This window comes from Zootoca vivipara, chromosome 1 (genome assembly GCF_963506605.1).
Source record: "Zootoca vivipara chromosome 1, rZooViv1.1, whole genome shotgun sequence".
NCBI lineage: Eukaryota > Metazoa > Chordata > Lepidosauria > Squamata > Lacertidae > Zootoca > Zootoca vivipara.
The window spans coordinates 82420552-82440899 of record NC_083276.1 but is presented as its reverse complement, the minus strand read 5'-3'; the positions used below and the strand labels follow the sequence as shown (position 1 = coordinate 82440899).

Here is a 20348-nt window from a genome sequence, read left to right as displayed (position 1 = left end):
TGTGTTGTCTGGTTCACCAGAAGTGGCTTAGTCATGCTGGCCACATGACCCAGAAGCTGTTTGCGGACAAACGCCGGCTCCCTCAGCCTGTAGAGTGAGTTGAGCGCTGCAACCCCAGAGTCATCCACAACTGGACCTAATGGTCAGGGGTCCCTTTACCTTTACCTTTACATTCCAAGAATACATGAGTGGTGTACAAAAACAGAATATCAAACAGAATACAAATCATAAAGCAATGCTAAATACGCAAAGCCAACAAGAATTTGAAACTGTAGAACTAGAATGGACTAATTCAGGAAGCTTTGGGAGAAAACAAAAATTCTCAACACATTTGGAAACTTAACAATGGGTGGTATCCAACTAACATGTCTCATTAGTGCATGGATTTTGACCCTCTCCTCTCCCTGTGCATCCCATGTGGACTCCCCAAATCCAATACCACCCAAGGGCATGGATCCAGACTTTCAGAATAAATGGAGAACATGACCAACAAAGAACTCATTTTTTAAAAGGTCAGTGTATTTCATCCCAAGAGCCGTGTGTGTGTGATGAACCTACCTTGGCTTTTCATATTTCACACACAGAAGCCCAAACACAAAGAATTTAACTGAACATCACTGGTTCAAAACAAGTCCCTAAAGCAGGCATCCCCAAACTTCGGCCATCCAGATGTTTTGGACTACAATTCCCATCATCCCCGACCACTGGTCCTGTTAGCTAGGGAACATGGGAGTTGTAGGCCAAAACATCTGGAGGGCCGCAGTTTGGGGATGCCTGCCCTAAAGAGTCACATGTGTTACAGGTAGCATCAACAGTAACAGGAAAAGTGGCTTGCTTTTGGGTTACCGGATTTGCTGTGGGGTAACTGGACAGGGGGAATTCATGCCCTCATGGCAATGATGGTGGAGGCAGGATGAGTCTGAATCAGTACTGTGGAAATGAGCAGTTGCAGAGTGGCTACTTCAGAAATGTCACCTTGCCTACTATCCTGCATGCAGCATCTTTCACATCTTTGTTCCTTAGGCTGTAGATGAGAGGGTTGAGCAAGGATGTCACGAGAGTATAGAACACAGAAACTATTTTGTCCTGATCCTTTGGAAAACTGGAGCCAGGCCGTATATACATGAAGATGATGGTTCCAAAGAAGATAGTGACTGTGGTCAAGTGGGAAGCACAGGTGGAGAAGGCTTTGTATCTACCCTGGGCAGAGTGGATCTGCATGATAGCAAAAACTATGGCAATGTAGGAGACCAAGACAATGAGAAAAGTCGTCAGTGCAATGACAGTGGATAAAACGAAATGCACAGTGCGAATGACATGGGTGTCCGAACAGGACAACTGGAGTATAGGAGGAACATCACAGAAAAAATGATTAATGACATTTGAACTGCAGAAGGACAAATTGAATATGAAAATAGTATGGATAGTTGAACTTGCCAAGCCACAACTATATGCAACCACCACCAATATGGCACACAACTTATTTGACATAACAGAAAAATAGAGCAGTGGGTTGCAGATGGCTATGAAGCGATCATATGCCATCACAGCAAGAAGGCAGCCTTCAGTGGTCACAAACAGACAAAAAAAGAAAAACTGCACTGTGCATCCCTTGAAAGAAATGGTTGTCTTCTCTGCCACAAAGGTTGTCAGCAATTTGGGGGCAATGGCAGTTGAATAACCAATATCGATAATGGAGAGGTTTCTCAGGAAAAAGTACATTGGGGTGTGGAGTCGAGCATCCACACTGGTTATTATGATTATCCCAAGGTTGCCTATTATTGTGGCTACATAGATGATCAGGAACAAGAAGAAGAGCGGGACTCGGAGGTCAGGGTGGTCCATGAATCCTACAAGGATGAATTCTGTTACAGAAGTGCGATTTTGCTTCATTATTATTCCTCTATAATGGAATAAAAATAATTATTAGCATAATGTGACAGTCAAGGTCAACAACATCTTTGCTTTTCTACATCTGTCAGGAGTATATTGTGAAAAGGCAATAGAGATGAGCCCTGCTTGATGTGTAATAGGAGGAAGTTCAAAAGGGTAGGTACCATCACACTAAAAGCCTGATTCTTATGTCATATGGTATGGACTTTCTAGTAAGATGAAGTGTGAGGTGATTGATCTGGTACATAATGAAACATTTCAATTTCACAATACAACATCAAACAATTGCATAATAGGGACAGGGCCACCTTAAAAAAAATCATAAAAATAAAATGATTTCAGGGTTTCCTAACCTGAGTGCAGCCACTGGGAATACCTTCTATTTTGTCCCATCCTAAGTGGGACACTGAGAAAAGTCTATTATTATTATTATTATTTAATTGTTTTGTCAGAAACAGTAACACGGTTTCTGCTTTGATGAACTTGTTCACTAGACATTGATGTGAAATGAATAAGAAAATTCACTGAAGCAACCTTTATTTGGGGGGAAGACCAGTCTCATAATGACTAGATTGCTTGGAAAAGCAGCCTCCATCCTTTCACATAAGGATGCATCGGCAGTGTGTGTGGGGTGGGTGGCGAGAGAAGCGGCTTGAGTTCGCTCACAGTGCTATCACAGCCAAAACCACGAATCGCCACCTGAAGCAGCAGCCTTTCTGAAATAAGGTACTTATTGCCAAACTTTTTGATTCTAAAATTGAAGAATTTGTGTTTAAGTTTAATTCCGCAAAGACGGAAACTAAAAAGGAAGTCAACTTCCGTCTTCTGAAAGACAGACTCTGCAGTAAGGACTTGTGAATGAGATCAAAGGCATTTGGAAACACATCAGTCTGTTGTTACTTTTTTAGCTTCAATTAGTTAACTTTTAGCAACCCATTTCTCTGTTGGATACAAAGAATTGAGCTGTTGTCTTTCTGAACTTTTAAATGGAACTTATATGAATGGACTGGAGTATCCTCAGTTTTTATGAATGGCAAAGCTACTTTTATGAATGAAAGTGCTTTAAAGATTGAGAAAAAAATAAAATTAATTTAAAAAGACCCTGGATCTTGCAAAAACCTACCAAAGCTCAACAGGAGAACACTCTTCCATAACTGGGAGAAATCTCAGGGAGGACGAGTGCCTGGGAGAGTGGGAGTAGGGACAGAAAAAAGATTAAAAATGAGCAGGGTCATATATTGGAATTACAACTGAGGAGAGCATTATATTTTGGATTATAAATACCATTCAGATTACAAATAACATTTGGATTATAAATACAATTTTGATTACAATTTTAATTTTTCATCTGAAGAATATTGGATCCCAAGCAACAGTTGGAGAACTTTGGAATACAATATACTACAAGAGTTCTTAAAAGCAACAACCATCACTAAAGGAAATACTACAACATTCTTTCGTGACTGTGATAATCTCCAGGTTTTTTTCTTTCTTTAGATTGTACATATATATGTGGTTCTTTTATATTTTTTTGGATTACTTATGAATGGTTTAAGGCTAAACTGTTGACATAGATTGGTATATAACTGAGTTGAAACTGGGCCTGCAGGGGAATTTCCACACATAAGCCTAAAGGTGAGAAAGAGATAAGGTGGTGAAGTGACCTTGAGTTAGAAGTGTTTTGAAGCAATTGTTTTGAGAAGAGACATGGCAGAGAAACCTAAACAGGAGTCAGTAAGACAGAAAATAGTTGAAAAGAAAAGAGCGTCAGCACAAGAGGATATTGAAAAAGCAGCTAAGCCAGACATTGCAGAATTTATGACTTTACATTTTGCAGAATTTAGGAAAGGGTTGGAGGAAACTGTGAATAGACAATTTTTGGAAGTTAGGTCAGATATAGAGAACTCTAAGGAGGCTCTATCCCAGAAGTTTGACAAACTAGATGAAAAAGTAAATGCCCTGGAAGGGAAAGTGGTGAAAATGGAAAAAACAGTGGAACTGGTTGAGGTTATAAAGGAAAACCAAGGGGTTCTTGTTGGGGCAGTAGGGGGCCTGACTGAGAAAAGTGAATAAAAATTTAATAATTTTTTAAAAAAAATTTTATTCTGTGAATTTAAGACTGCAATCCTTAAACACATTCACATCAGAGTAAGTCATAGAATCGTAGAATTGTAGAGTTGGAAAAGACCACAAGGGCCATCCAGTCCAACCCCCTGCTGAGCAGGAAACACCACCAAAGCATTCTTGACATATGCCTGTCAAGCCTCTGCTTAAAGACCTCCAAAGAAGGAGACTCCACCACACTCCTTGGTAGCAAATTCCACTAAGTTCCGTGCTCCCAAATTTTACAGTGCAAATATAAGATGCCAATAAGAACCTGTTGCACCATTGCAGCTGGGCAATGTGGATAATCTAGCCTTTCAAATTATTTCAGCACTGGTTGCATCCAGCACTTTTTTTTTAAAGAATGCCAGGATTGTGGCTGTGAGTCCCAGAATTGCTTCTCCTCTCCCACCTGTGAAAAGCCTCTCCTTATTTATTGCCAAGGCTGCTGTAGGCAATAAAGAAATAAATAGCTCTGCAGCACCCAAGCAGTCCTTAGTGAATTTATATAGATAAATAAGGGGCTATTATAAATGGATGATTAAAAAGATAGTGCACCAATTATGATCCCCTTGATTTTAAAGTGATTTCGCATGGGTTGGACTTTGGCAATGCCAAAAGGATTAATAAACTTCTAGATTAATAAATGGATGATAATTAATGGATGGATCTATGTGATGTTCGTACCTCGCTCATCTGAAGATCAGCTTTGAGTGCGTAGATCATAGCTGCCAAGTTATCCCTTTTTTTAAGGGATTTTCCATTATGCTGAATAGGCTTCCTCGTGAGAAAAGGGAAAACTTGGCAGCTATGGCGTAGATCCCTGGGACACCTGCAAGAGATTTGTAATGCAGCATCACAAAAGGGCTTCCAACCCCTACCCATCTTTGGTGGCTACTGAAAACTTGTTTAGCTTCCAGACAATTTAGCTGCTTATACTTCTGAATGCCAGAGAACTTTTTTTGGCCAATATTTCACGTGTCAACCATAATAAGAAGAAATAGTCAAAGAACTCTTACCTGTGAATCACAAGATGTCCTTCCCAAAGCTTAAAAAAACAAGGAAATGTGGATAGAATTTCTCACTTTATATGGTTCGGTATTGAGCTAGAAACAGAATTGCTGAAATTCTCAGGAGAGAAACCCATATCATTAAAATATCCAGTATGACCTCTTTGCATAGTCACACCTGAGGACATGCAAGCTGGGAGTTTATTTCCATAATTGGTTTGAAACAATACTGTCCCCATGCCACTCATTTCAGTATTCAGAACATATTTTCAACCATTTAAATTTAGGTATGCCCAGAATTTACATCTTTGGATCATATCAATTGATTGTGAGTGACAAGGAAGTAGAGTTCCTGAAACTGACTTGGTAAAAGGACACATGCATGTGGATGCAAGCACACACCCATTACTGATTTTGAGAATTGATAGCTGCTAACTTTGCAAGCTTGAATGGCACATAAAAAAATCTTCAGGTTCAAAATCACTGTGCTGATAGTGTTCTGTTACGGAACCATTTGTTTGTTTGTTTGTTTTATTTTTACGTACCAGTCCCTAAGCAAAGCTTCTATTGAGAAGAATTTTTTTCTTTGTATAGTCCTCTTCAAAGCAACCTTCACTTCCTTGTTCCTTACGTTGTAGATCAGGGGGTTTAGCATAGGAATTACTAGATTGTAGAACACAGAGATGATTTTGTCATGGGCAACTGCAAACCTCGAATCAGGTCTTACATATGCAAATATGGCAGTTCCAAAAAATGGTCACAGCAGTCAAGTGGGAAGCAATAGTGGAGAAGGTTTTGCATCGACCTTCTGTAGAATTGATTTAGAGAATGACTGCCAGGATGTCTATGTAGGAAACAAGAATGGTTAAGATGGTGCTTGACAAAATAATGGTGGAGAAGATGAAATGTACAAGATGGGTAAAATAGGCGTTAGAACACGACAGTTTCAGAATGGGGGCACATCACAGAAGAAATGACTAGTGACATTGGAGCCACAGAATATCAAACTGAATATGAAAATTGCCTGAACAACTGCATACACAATGCCACAGGTATATGCAACCATAATAAAGAAATGCAGAGTCTTCTGGACATGATAACTGTATACAGCAATGGGCTCCAGATGCCTGTGAAGTGATTATGTGCCATTGCAGCCAGGAGATCACACTCCCTGGACATAGAAATGCAGAAAAAGGAGAACTGGATTGCACACTCATTGAACGAAATAGATTTGCTTTCCATCACAAAAGTTATCAACATTTTGTATTCTGTATTGTTGTATTCTGTAGTATATTATGGTGTAATGTGGGATGTTGTGTAATTTAATGTTGTCTGTCAAATAAAGTTTAATAATAATAATAATAATAATAATAATAATAATGTTATCAACATTTTGGGAGAAAAGGTCATTATACAGGCAACATCCAAAAGAGACAGGTTGCTGAGGAAGTATGGAAGTACATGGGAGTATGAAGTTGCCAATCCATCCTGAGTCACAACATAAATGAATAGAAACAGAAGAGTCACAACATAAATGAACAGAAACACCTAAAAGAGGAGCATCTAGAACTCTGGGTGCTCTGTAAAGCCCAAGAAAACAAATTCTGTCACATTAGTCTGGTTTTTTTGTCACAATTTAGCCCAAATAAGGTCTATATATATCCTATATATAGGATCCACAGTTATATAGTAAGCAGATAATGGTTGGATTTGCTTTCTTTACAATTCCTATATGCCAGGGGCTGGCAACTTTCTTGGGCACATTTGCAAATCAGGAAAATTGCCATGAGTGCCACACATACTACAACCAAGCAGACAATGCAGCTTATCATAGGATGCTTCTTTCAAGTCCAGAAGGGCAACTTGTGGGCAGCAGAGAAGGTTCAAGGCCACCTGAGTGATGATATTTTCTATGCACCTTTGCAAAAGTAAGCTCTCATTGATTTCAGCTGCAATATCTGTGAGCAGGATTGCTAATTTAAGTTCTAGCCTTCCACTAGTTTCACTTAGCTGAGTAAGAGCAATGAAATCCTAGCAATGCCTATGCAAATCTTCATCAACTCTTTATGCATTTGAACCTATTCATGAGTTACTATCCATAAAATATCTCAAAACAATTTCACAATAAAAAGGGGTTTTTTGTTTGTTTTTTTAGAATTTTATATATAAAACCATTTACACAGCCAATATAGACAGAGACTGAGATAAAGGGTGGTTGGAAAAGGAAGGTCTTCAATCAACACCAAAAAAAAGTAGAGACAGCCCCGTCTGCATTCCAAAGGGTAGATGCTGCCACAGTCAAGATCTGATTCCTATATCATACAGAGCAGACTTCCTGACATGATGGTATCATCAGGTGGCTCTCTTCTGCAGAGAAAAAAAAGATGAATTTGGTATATTAAGGGGTAAGGGTATGTTTCTCATGAGTCCCAAGGAGATATGCTGGAGAGTCTCTAGTAGAATGAAAGGAGCTGAAAGGAGATTGGGGATCCCAACAGACTGGGGTGAGCCTCATCAGGACCCCAAAATCATCTGAGTTAAAATCATCTACTGTATGATTTAAACATTAGAAACTGGCTGGCTGATGATTGACGTGTTGTTGTTGTTTAGTCGTTTAGTCGTGTCCGACTCTTCGTGACCCCATGGACCATAGCACGCCAGGCACTCTTGTCTTGCACTGCCTCCCGCAGTTTGGTCAAACTCATGTTCGTAGCTTCGAGAACACTGTCCAACCATCTCGTCCTCTGTCGTCCCCTTCTCCTAGTGCCCTCCATCTTTCCCAACATCAAGGTCTTTTCCAAGGATTCTTCTCTTCTCATGAGGTGGCCAAAGTATTGGAGCCTCAGCTTCACGATCTGTCCTTCCAGTGAGCACTCAGGGCTGATTTCCTTAAGAATGGATAGGTTTGATCTTCTTGCAGTCCATGGGACTCTCAAGAGTCTCCTCCAGCACCATAATTCAAAAGCATCAATTCTTCGGCATCAATTGATTGACGTAAACTTGAGTAAAACAAGATGGATCATTGCTGGCATTACTAACTCTCAGGAATCATTAGAGACCTTTAAAAGTTAAACTATTTCATCAGTTCATGAGTTTTCTTTGAAACTCATTAAAGCTGACGTTGTGCAATAATCTTTGGAGGAGGCATGCATTCATGTGATTAGGTCCCAAAGGCATGAACAATAACTGAAGAGCATCATGTGCCTCATCCAAAATTCATATTGTTCCGAATCGCATCCTCAAATAACCATTAAACTATATCAAATACAAATGCCTCATGGAAATAACACATTATGCTGTATTGTGCAGGAATGTTTTGAGAACAGACACTCTTCCTGGGTGAGTTAATTTATCCCAGCTTTCTTGAAATGGAGTTGAAAGTGAGAGGGCTGGGTCAATTGCCAGGAGAGGATGCTTGTAGAAATCATTCAAACAAATTTTACTCAGGCTTCCTTCACCTACTGCTGGCTATCTCCCCAGACTAGTTGTAACACAGGGATATCTTTTCTTCTAAAACAAAGACAGGGAACCTGTGGCTCTCCAGATAGTGTGTTCAACATGACCCAGCATGGCCAATAATCAGGGATGTTTTTACTTTATGTCCTATATGAATATTTTTGCTGCAGGAGCAGGGGGAGCTGCAAGCAGGAGGGGGAAGCTGCAATCAAATAGATTGCAAAAATACTTATTCTCATTTCAATCCTAAAGAACAATCTTGAAGTTATTTATAATTGCACTGAGTACAATATTCCACTAAACTGGAAATATTACTGGTGATAGTGAACTAAATATTTGAATCCAAGGATTAGCACTAGCGCAATGGGACTTTCCTTCCTCCATGTCATCCCGAAATCTGCTCCGGGGGGGGGGGGGAGAAATTCAAAACAGATATAGGGAGCTAACAGAGGGAGCAAATGGGGAGAATGGTCCAATATGCAGGGGGAAATCCTTTTGCTACTAGAACAATTTGCTTAGTGCTATGTTGAACTTGATTTAGTGCTACTTTTCTAAATATCCCAGCTCAAAATTTGTGTAAAACTCCTGGATTAGAAAGGATATTTATATTGATACTTAAAACTTTTCAGTAGCAAATGGGACAAAGAGGGGTCGATGGCAAAGGAGGGGAGTGCCACATATTATTTGTTTTAGGAATAAATAAGCAGCAAGAATAGAAATGCTGGATTAGTACTGCATCTTTGTATGGACATCATGTTGGTATTTTGCAGTTATACAATGTTAGAAATAACATGGTTATTATTAGGAGGTCCCCCCCCCCAAAAAAAACTAGAATGTATTTCAAACATTGCTCCAGCTTATTTCAAGGGGGCAGGTAAAATGGAATGTAACATGGAATGTAACAGAGTTTAACTTTAGTGACACTGTACTAACTATAGTAACTGTAATTCTAAGCAGAACTCAATTAGAGTTAAAGGCATGGGGAGGGCTGCTGGTTTGAAGGCCATTTGCCAAGCAGCATCACATTAACTCAATGAAGGATGTTAGGGAGCAACCAATATACTGGGGTGCCTCTGTATTTCTCATCTAAATTTCTCCTCAGGTTTTAAAGTTTCAGAACTGGAGAATTCCCCCACTGATTCATCCTTTATTGTTTGTATTTCTGAATGTTGCACAGTGCCCTGTACATGCACATTTCACCACAGATTTTTGTGCATTTACTGCCTTCCAGGGGCATGTCCAGTAAATTTATCTTTATGGGGCCCCATAAATTTTGCTGTAATGTGCATGTGTGTAGCAAACTATCATAACATGTATTGTAATCCATGCCCCACTACAACACACCTGCACATCTTTGTGTCTGTGTGTGTGTGTGTGTGTGTGTGCGCACACACACACAAACACCATAGCTGCCAAGTTAACCCTTTTTTAAAGGGATTTTCCATTATGCTGAATAGGCTTCCTCGCGAGAAAAGGGAAAACTTGGCAGCTATGACAAACACACACATGCATTGTTGCTTAGAGCGACATTCAGTAGCCTAAAAAAAATCCCCAGAATGGTGAATACAGAAGAGTATTTTATTCCATTTTCACACTTGTTCTCTAGCCATATGAGGGCTGGTCCATGCATTCCACCATATTGGTGAAATAATTCCTATCTGCTCAGTAACAAATAGGGTGTGAATCTCTTTCCCCATTTCTTACCTCTGTTTGTGATCTTCCCATACTGTTTGCTATACTATAGCAGCTATTGTTTTTACAGTCCTTTTTTTTGCTCTCCAAAGCAGTCTTCCAGGTGTTAAAATCGCTGACAAAGAGGATTCATTTCCAGTATTTATATATGAAATATATTCTACGAGGGTAGCAGAGAACCCTGTCACTAGAAACAGAGTATTTCAGCCAGGTGTGTCCATTGTGCCAGTTACTCTCAAACACTGCTCTCTGTTTTCGAGTTGGGCTTTTGGGTGGCTGAGTTTTACAGTTTGGGTGGCTGAGTTTTACATTTTACAGTTGTAAAATGTGCTGAGCATTTTGGAATCATTTTCCTATGAATGCGACCGTGCCAGAGACTGGGCAGAGGAGGAATGGTGGAGACCGCCTCCCCAGCTTGACCCTTCCAGGGAGGAGGAAGAGGAAGACAGTTTAGATTTACAAAAGGGGTTTGAGAGAGGTCACAGCTCAGAGGCAGATTAGGAGGAAAGTTGGGAAATCATGGGAGAGGAGGAGGAAGCACCAGAGGGCAGTGCCTGATTTATGGTATAGTAGGCTAAGTAGGCTGAAGCCTAGGGCCTCTAAATCTAGGGGGCCTCGCTAGCCCGCCCAGTCTCCCCTCTCCCAAAATTGCAAACCCAAGACTTCATGTGAGGGCAGGGCAACTTGGGCCTCTAAATCTAGGGGGCCTCGCCAGCCTGCCCACTCCCCAGTGCTGCAGTCTCCCCTCTCCAAAAGAGGCTTCCACGAACAGAAGAGGGGTAGGAAGTAATTTTCAGAAATCTTCCATGCCTCCCCCTTTGCCTTCCAAAACTCTGCTCCAAAAGATTGGGGGACACCCCAAATCAGCACTGCAAGTGGTAGAGAAGGTTGCAGGGAGAAATAGAAGGAAACTGCTTCCATTAGTCAAGGCTTCTGCTATATCAAAGAGCCTTCTGCAAATGGAAGTGCATGAGTGGATTTTGTTTTTGTTGCTATTATGTATTCATGAATACTGACACTAGGCATTCAGAGCAAGCTTTAAGTAAGGACATATGAAAAGCCTGCTTGAGCATGCCAGTCACTCATCTAGTCCAGCATCCTGTTCTCACAGTGGTCAACCAGATGGCTGTTGGAAACCAAGAAGCAGGTCTTGAAGGCAACAGCACTCTCTCTTTTTATTTCCAGCAACTGGTATTCAGAGGCCACCGCCTCCCTCCGTAGAGATACATACAAACCTTTCCATTCCTTATATCCAAAGAAAAAATGAGAAAACTGTGCCTTGCCTTGAAAAGTTTATGGAGCAACAGAAAGGAGATGGATAGATTCCCAGTTCCATACTAGATGAAACTAGGAAAAATCATTCTGACATTATACAGCAGCACAAGTCAATTGAAGCACATTAATTTCTCATGAAAGTATAGTACTCTGAAAGAAACACCCTACTGAGACATAAGACATGTATACATGTTTCATATGGTAACATATGAAAATCATATATGTCCAATATCTTCTGTGCATCAGCTTTGATCTACACCACCACCACCACTACCACTCCAGTTGATTATTCCTGAATGTTGGAAGGGCAGGGCAACTCAGGCCCAGCAACTATGAGACTCAGGGCTAGCCAGTGGGGCCCAATTTGAAGCAGTGGGGTGCAATTGATTTTTTTTTAGGACCCCAGTTCACAGCCAAAGTCAGCAAAATCTTATAGATATAGTGGTACCTCGACTTACGAAGATGATCCGTTCTGCAGCCGTCTTCGCAAGTCGAAGTATTCGGTTGTCGAAGTGCCATTTCTGTGCATGCACCGGCCACACGGGCCACTTTGCACAGGCGCAGAATGCAGAACGTGTGCGCAGCGAAAAGACTTCCGGAGTTGTTGACTTCGGAAGTCAAAACCTTCGGAAGTCGAATCGTTCGGTTGTCGAGGTACCACTGTATAAATAAAATCCATCTAGATGGCCCTGGTGCGGGGGCCCCCTTAGGAGCAGCACGCAGGGCCCAATTTGGCCAAATTGCTCCAATTGCCTTAAGGTCAGCACTGATGAGACTGGACTAGTCCTGCACCTTCTAGGTCCCTGGTCTCACTATTCAGAAGCCCTTCTATAGTGAAAGAGCAGCATCTTATTTCATTTATTGTATCAGAACATTTATACTACAGCCTTCTTATGTATTAAGAACATCACATAAAACATCTATTGAACTTTCAATACGTAATGTATTGAACATTTTTCAAGGTACTGGAAATGTAGAACAGGATGTAGAACAGAAGAAGGACCTGGCTGGCTGAGATCAAACATATTGCTTCAAACAGTGACCAGGGAAATGCCTCTCGGAAGCTCACAAACAAGGCATGCATCTGGTAGACGTCCCCTGTTCTTCACCCCAACATACAATATTCAGAAAAACAGACTCTCACTGACTTTTTAATGAAACTTAATTTCCCTTCTCTTTTCCAACTTGCCACAGATCAGTAAAATACCATTACAGTTCCATCCCAATAATATTTACTCAGAAAGAAAACTCATTGCAGCTAAACGATAGTGGAAGGAACAAAAGCTCTAGTGGAAGGAACAAAACTGCTACTGTTAATGAGTGTTGTGGAACCTACTGAGGTGCATCACGCAGTAGGTATTTGGAATGCAGTAATCAAATAAGGGGGTAGAATTATTGAAAAACCAGAGAGCAAGCAAGTGTGCATGAACTTGTCTTGAAGAACTATTAATGCTGGTGCTCATTTAATTGTAAATGCTCCTTCTCTCTTTCAGTGGAGAACAAAAGAACATAAATGGAAAGAAAGAATCATACCAGTGTGACAGAATTCATTTTGGTGGGATTCATGGATCACCCAGAGCTGCAGATTCCTCTTTTTGTCCTGTTCCTTGGTATCTATATCACCACCCTGGTGGGGAACTTTGGGATGGTTCTTTTAATCTGGATTGATGCCCGACTTCAGACTCCAATGTATTTCTTTCTCAGTAACCTGTCCCTTGTAGATGTTGGTTATTCATCAGTCATTGCCCCTAAGATGCTCATGACCTTTGTATCTGAAAACAGAACCATTCCCTTCATTGAATGTGCTGTGCAGTTTTATTTTTTCTGTATCTTTGTAACAAATGAATGTTGTCTTTTGGGTGTGATGGCCTACGACCGCTTTGTGGCTATTTGCAATCCATTACTTTATCACACCGCAATGTCCAAGAGACTTTGTATCTTGCTTGTCATTTTGTCATACGTAACTGGTTTTGTGAATTCCACTGCACAGACAATTTTTATATTTAGTTTGTCTTTCTGTGGCTCCAATGTAATTAATCATTTCTTCTGTGATATCCCTCCAATCCTGAAGTTGTCCTGCTCTGACATCCACAGTACAGACATTGTTCATTTTACCTTGTCCACAATAGTTGTCATGAGTACTATCTTGATTGTCCTAGTGTCTTATATTTCCATTGTCACCACCATCTTAAAGATCAACTCTGCTGAGGGTAGGCGCAAAGCCTTCTCTACCTGTGCATCCCATATCATGGCTGTCACTATCTTCTATGGAACTCTGATCTTTATGTATTTGCGGCCTACCTCTGGCTACACAATGGACCAAGACAAAATTATCTCAGTGTTTTATACACTGGTGATCCCTATGCTAAACCCTTTGATTTATAGTTTGAGGAACAGGGAAGTGAAGGAAGCTGTGAAAAGGGCACTCGGCAGAAAGATCTTTACTTGTTGAGTAGTCAAACTTCATTTGAGATAAAACTGATTTGGTGAGATAACTTTCTGTATCCATTGTTAAAGTATCTATTTAAATCTCTTCGATCCTGTTACACTTTACAGTCTTTCCTCAAACTCATCCCTTTTGAGGTTCCTCAGAATCCCAGACCCTCTTTGTTTAAGATTAGACTTTGTGAGCCCTTTGTCCCTACAACTCAGGAGCCTGGTTCATCACAGGACCCTCCCATGGGCTTCTCCTACATTTTTATGCTCAGGTTCCCGCCTCTCTTAGTCTAACATAAACAGTATTACTGCTTCCTTTGCTAGCCTCATCCTTGGCCTGTAAGCATTTGGGTCATCTGCAGCACTGAGGCAGAGGGATCCACCATCTTCTTTGCCTGTCTGTGCTTTTCTGTGTTCCTGTTGGAAGCACCAGATGCTGTGAGAGTTTTACCCAAAGGACTTTAAAAAAACCTTTCGTAAAGTCCATCGCCACTGAGTTCTGAGTAAGTCATGGGATAAGATGACCAGTGCTTTTATGGATAAGTAACTGGTAACGGAATTGGAGGAAAGAAGTAGAAATAAATGAAGTTTTCACAATGAAGAGAAGTAAGGCGTGGGGTTCCACAATGATTTGTATTGGGACTGATGCTTTTAAATCTGTTCATAAATGAAATCAGAGGTAAGCAGTGAGAAGGCCAAATTTGCCATTGTTGGTGACACCCAGTTATCAGGGATGGTAAAAACAAAAAATCAACTGTTCAGAGGTTCTTGTGTAGCCAGGGATATGAGCACAGAAGGCTACTTCTTCATGGGGGGGGGGGGCGGAATATCACCACCTAGATTGGTGTGTTTCCTTCTGAAAAATTTTCTGAGTCCACCAACTGGAAACCATGAGAATCCAAGACACTTGAACCTGAGCACTCACACACAATGTCAGGGGCTGGACTGAGAAGGAATGGTAGGGGCTGCCCCTTTCTTCTGAAGTTTCCTGAGAACAGAAGGACAGTGTAGATTTAGAGCAGTGGTTTGCAGAAGGGCATGGTTCACAGGCTGCAGAGGACAGAAGCTGGGAAATACTAGAAGAGGAACAGCAGGAAGAAAGAGAAGCACCAGGAGAGAGGCAGCCGGCAGACTCAGTGTCTTTGGAGAGCATTCCTGAGCCCGCCTCTCCCGGGACTAGGAGTGCTGCGAGAGTAGCTAAACAGAAAGCTCAGAGACAGAAATCCTAGTCCAACTGGCACGTGGATGACGTAGTATGAGAGAGATGAAGCGTGAGGGGGGATTTACATGGAGTAATGCCATTTTTAGGAGAGAGATGCTGTCCTTTGTCTCTCGCTGTGATTATTGAATAAACTGATTGGTAAGAACTCTTTCCTTTCTGCTTCTTTGCTGCCCCTGAGGGAGTGATAGGATTCACCGAAACCTTGACACCAAAGCTGAATGAGAAAGAATGAGAAGGCCATGCTTTCTAATGATCTGTTAGCAAAAAGAGCACTTGGGAAAGAAACAAGCCACCCGAAGAGTGCTATCACTCTGCTTTCTGCTTTCACTATTCTCTCACTGCCAAAACATAGGAGAAGGTTGCTCCACATGAAGAACGACTCTGTTTATTTCTCCCTTAAATCACTGTGATTGGAACAGACTGTATTTTTCTAATGTATATTTTAGATTAGAGGGTTGTTGTTCTTTAAATCAAGTAAACAGTAATATTATATACAGTAGATACGCAGACACACTATTCCATGTGATGTTAGGTAGGTTCCATTACTGGCTGTAAAAACTATATTTTTGCCTTGCCTTTCAGGAACAAATTGTGGCTGGGTATCTGATTGTGTGGCCTGGCCTTGGTGGCTTCATTATGCTGCTTTCCTGATATTATGTTGGACAGCTGGATTTTAAAATATGGGATTGTTTCACTGGTTTGTTTTAAAATGTGAATTTTGCTTTTGTATTTCATGTGCATTGCCTTGGGAAGCACTTAATTCTTGGGAGGAGATAACCAAATGAAATGAAATGAATAAACAAAGGCATTTTCTACACCAGCTTATTTTCCCTCCATTTTATTTAATTTATACATCATATTTGTACATCAGACAAATTAAGACAATATCTCCTCTCCACAATTGACCTCCAACTCATTCAAAAGAAATGACTGAATATGGGATGGGGAATCTTTGACTTTGAATCTTTGGATATTGTTGGATACTCCCATCTGCTCCAGTCAGCATGCCCAGTGGCCACAGATATGAGCTATGGCCCAACATCTGGAGGTCCACAGATTGCCCACCCCTGCAGTCCAAACCATTCTGAGGCAAGGAGACTCAGATTATTTCTTTTGCCAATTGATCACTTGCTTCAAAGCATCCTTTACCTCTTTGTTTCTCAAGCTGTAGATTAATGGGTTCAGCATTGGGACCACCAGGGTGTAGAACACAGCTGAGATCTTCTCCTGTTCTACAGAGTACATGAAACTGGGCTGCAAGTGGCTTAAGCTTACTGGTCCATAGAACAAAGTCACAGCTGTCATATGGGAAGCACAGGTGGAGAAGGCTTTGATTCTGCCCTCAGAAGTGCGCATCTTTATGACAGAGGAGAGGATGTAGAGGTAAGAGATTACAATGATCAGGAGTGTAGAAATAGCAACTGTCGCAGAGAAGGTTACCAACAAAAGTTCATTGATATGGATATCAGAGCATGCAACTTTCAACATAGCTGGGGTATCACAAAAGAAGTGGTTGATTATACTAGGGGCACAGAATGATAGCCTCAGCAATCCAGAAGTATGTATGATGGAATTCAATATCCCCCCAAAGTATGCCCCTGCTACTAAGTAAATGCAGACACTTTTGGACATAATAGCAGTATAGAGCAGGGGGTTACATATGGCAATATAACGGTCATATGCCATTGCAGCTAAGAGGAAGGCTTCAGTACTCACAAACACTACAAAGAAGCAATGCTGAGTGATGCATCCCGCATAAGAAATGATATTAGATTGTGCTAAATTCATCAACAGCCTTGGGGCAAAGATGGAAGAATAGCAGAGATCAACTACAGAAAGATTGCTAAGGAAGAAATACATAGGGGTGTGAAGCCGGGGGCTAACCCTGATCAGTACTATCATCCCCATATTCCCAGCCAATGTCAGAATATAGATCAACAGGAATATCGCAAAGAGGGGAACTTGAACCTCCGGCCGATCTGTTAGTCCAAGAAGGATGAATTCAGTCGCCATAGTGTAATTGTTTACAGCCATTTACTTGTGATGACATGATACTTGCACCTGGTAAACACAATGAAAAGAAGAGGGTCATCACTTCTGATTGGTAGCACTGTTGGTAGCACAGTAACCAACCCACTAGAAAGACTTAAAGAGTTATATGTTGTTGCATCACATTTAAATGTGAGCTTACCTAATTCACATTTTCCAAAAGAATCAGCAAGCCAAAACACAGGCATACTTCAGCACTTGCACTTCTCTGAATCTTGCAATGAAGTTATCCAGTCAAGTATTTTGTAACAAATAAATCCTGTACTAGGGTGGTGTGTATAAAAATCCATATATTTGTTAAAGTAACATGCAAAAAAGCATAATAGCAAGGGAAATGGCTTTGTAAAAGTGTGTGTGTGTGTATTAATTAGGAGGAATTCTCCCGGAAACATGTGTATTAGGAGAAATAATGAAAATAAGACTTCTTTTAGAGGCATACCAAATTTTTGTTTGTCAGAGCTACACATTATGAGGCAAACAGAAGGTATTCAACTATTGTCTTCTTCATAATACTAATTTACAGGGGGAAATAAGCAGGAACTGGATATGGGGCAGTCATTTTATCCTGGTTTCCCTTCAGCTGGACTACATGACTGGAAATTACCGTAATCCAAGGGAATGACATATTGAAAGGAAACTTGAAGGGAAGAATTGGGGGTGGGGCACAGAAATAGTTAAGAATCTCTATCTTCTGATTTACCCCTATAACCCCCCATTTGCAATATTTCATCAAATTAGGGAACTCACATTTGCTGATGGGTACTTATGTTCAGGGGACACGGGTGGCGCTGTGGGTTAAACCACAGAGCCCTAGGGCTTGCCGATCAAAAGGTTGGCAGTTCGAATCCCCGCGACGGGGTGAGCTCCCATTGTTCGATCCCAGCTCCTGCCAACCTAGCAGTTCAAAAGCACGTCAAAGTGCAAGTAGATAAATAGGTACCGCTCCAAGCGGGAAGGTAAACGGTGTTTTCATGCACTGCTCTGGTTCGCCAGAAGCGGCTTTGTCATGCTAGCCACATGACCTTGAAGCTGTACGCCGGCTCCCTCGGCCAATGAGTCACGACTAGACCCAATGGGTCTACTTATGTTTTCATGCCCTTGTAATTCTAACATTACATACCCGTTCAAGGAAAGTATTTTTTTAAAATGAACAAACTGAATGAATGTTTATTATTACGGCTAAACAGCCAGCATAGTGAAACCAGAAATTTAGCATATTTTTTACATAAACATTAAAACGATCAGAATGGACTTTAACAATCAATGTACTAATTGAATAGATTCAAAATATGTGTCCAAGGAAATATAGACTCCAACTAAATAAGCAAACAAACTCTGTTCTTACCAGCACCTTTGTTGGATTTGTCAGGTTTGGGCATGAATCACATACATCTTCATTATCATTCAGTTTGCAGTGGAAAACAAACACTGAATGCAATTTGCTTGCTGCTACCTTAAAACATGCAAATGAAATCTGGAAGTCCCAGCTACAGCTGACACCATCTGCAAGGAATAGAGGAAGGCAGTCTACCTTTACCAGGAGGCTGGAATGAGTGCATGGCAGCATCACTGCACAATTTTTTACAGGACAGTTGATCCCAGATTCAATGGGATTCACTTCTTCTATCTGAAGAAGTGTGCATGCACACGAAAGCTCATACCAAAATAAAAACTTAGTTGGTCTTTAAGGTGCTACTGAAGGAATTTTTTTATTTTACTTCGATCCAGACCAACACGGCTACCTACCTGTAACCAGATTCAATGGTTTATGATGGGAGAGGGATTTTTATTATTTTTAATGAAATCCCTGAAGCAACTCTAGTCTCAGAGAAAATAATTAAAAAGTACACTTGTGGGAGCTCTTAAAAAAGCTCTGCTTTTTTAAAGTTAATTAAAAACTGAATTGCTGTTCTTCCCCCCCCTCTAGTTGAATATAAATAATGAACATACCTTTCCTCATAATTTATTTTGTCCATGCTTCAAAGTACAAGGAACTCCATAATCAATATTTGTGTTAGCCCAGTCTTCAGTATGACATATAAATAATTTTCTCAGTTTTATGTATGCCATATGGGCAATGGCGGACTTTGGGCTCTCAAATTCCAGTGGTGTCCTGTGCAATGCTAAAATTCAGCACCCCCTGCCTCTCGTGCTGTTTTCTACAGCATTGTTGTGGTGCCCAGTGTGGCCAAACTGGTCATGCTACCCTAAAACTGCCTTTGATATTGGGAATGTACAGTAGTACCTTGCAAGACGAAATTAATTTGTTCAGTGAGTCACTTTGTATAACAAAAAATTCATCTTGCAAAGCATGGTTGACCATTTATCCGGTTTACCCGGTCTACCCATTTAATCAATGTGTTCCTATTCGTCTTGCGAAGCGTGGCCATAGGAAACTTTGTCTTGTGAGACGCCTTGCGCAACACAAAACACTTTCACCTTGTGAGTTTTTCATTGCACGAGGCATTGGTCTTGCGGGGTACCACTGTATTCCATTGCACTTGAACCAGAGTCCAACAATGGCAGAGCTGGATCCTTTCCAACTGTCTGAATTACACAAATGGTGGTGGTGTATGTGCTACAGTGTCTTGAATCAGACACAGTCTCCACAATACAATTTGACTGGGCAATCTGTACTGTTTTGTATTTAATTGGTCTAAAGGGCTGTAGCATGAAGTTTAGGACTGGATAGGACTTTGGCTTCTCTTCCTTCATAGATTCAAGAAACTCTCCTTGCATGTCATATCTACCATGTCTGTGTAAGGATCTCCCATGTATCACTATGAGAGAAATTCTCTCAACACACATAGGGATATTGCAGTGCATTCAGTCATTCAAATCCTGCAAGAGAGAGACACATTCTTGGAAGGGTTTTCTGTGCACATATGACCTCCCACAGGTGTTGCTAAAGACACTGATGTGCATCAGCATGCAGACCCCTAATCCCACTACATTGCTTGACCAAGACCTGCTGAACATCTAAAGCAGTGGTCCTCAACCTTGGGCCTCCAGATGTTTTTGGCCTACAACTCCCATGATCCCTAGCTAGTAGGACCAGTGGTCAGGGATGATGGGAATTGTAGTCTCAAAACATCTGGAGGCCCAAGGTTGAGGACCACTGATCTAAAGGATTCACTTTAAATGGCATTTTCAATTGTGTGTGGTGTTTCATTTTTTTGATGAAGTTGCGCTAGTTTTTGCTGTCTTCTAAT

At 41.0% G+C, this 20348-nt stretch overlaps 3 protein-coding genes and 1 pseudogene across 5 annotated transcripts; 1 reads left to right on the top strand and 3 right to left on the bottom strand.

Annotated features, from left to right (window-relative positions):
* Nucleotides 1-957: 957 nt before the first annotated feature.
* On the bottom strand, nt 958-1893 carry LOC118090064 (olfactory receptor 5AP2-like). The gene has a single exon (XM_035125394.2). It carries the CDS (start codon nt 1891-1893, stop codon nt 958-960), a length of 936 nt encoding a protein of 311 aa, XP_034981285.2.
* A 3615-nt stretch (nt 1894-5508) lies between these two features.
* On the bottom strand, nt 5509-6266 carry LOC132591723 (olfactory receptor 5AP2-like; annotated as a pseudogene).
* Nucleotides 6267-12942: 6676 nt separating this feature from the next.
* On the top strand, nt 12943-16017 carry LOC118090048 (olfactory receptor 5AP2-like). Of its 2 annotated transcripts, none has more exons than XM_035125370.2 (2): nt 12943-13849; nt 15998-16017. In XM_035125370.2, exons 1-2 carry the CDS (start codon nt 12943-12945, stop codon nt 16015-16017), a joined length of 927 nt encoding a protein of 308 aa, XP_034981261.2. The 2 variants fall into 2 exon arrangements, with proteins under 2 accessions (XP_034981261.2, XP_060133527.1); XM_060277544.1 differs by lacking the exon at nt 15998-16017 and adding an exon at nt 14299-14307 and having other exon boundaries at nt 12943-13851.
* Nucleotides 16018-16191: 174 nt separating this feature from the next.
* Nucleotides 16192-17534, bottom strand: LOC118090040 (olfactory receptor 5J3-like). 2 transcript variants are annotated; one of them, XM_060277554.1, is made up of 2 exons: nt 17513-17534; nt 16192-17111 (listed from the first exon to the last, which is right to left on the bottom strand). In XM_060277554.1, exons 1-2 carry the CDS (start codon nt 17526-17528, stop codon nt 16192-16194), a joined length of 936 nt encoding a protein of 311 aa, XP_060133537.1. In that variant the 5' UTR covers nt 17529-17534. The 2 variants fall into 2 exon arrangements, with proteins under 2 accessions (XP_060133537.1, XP_034981247.2); XM_035125356.2 differs by lacking the exon at nt 17513-17534 and having other exon boundaries at nt 16192-17121.
* Between the last annotated feature and the right edge of the window lie 2814 nt (nt 17535-20348).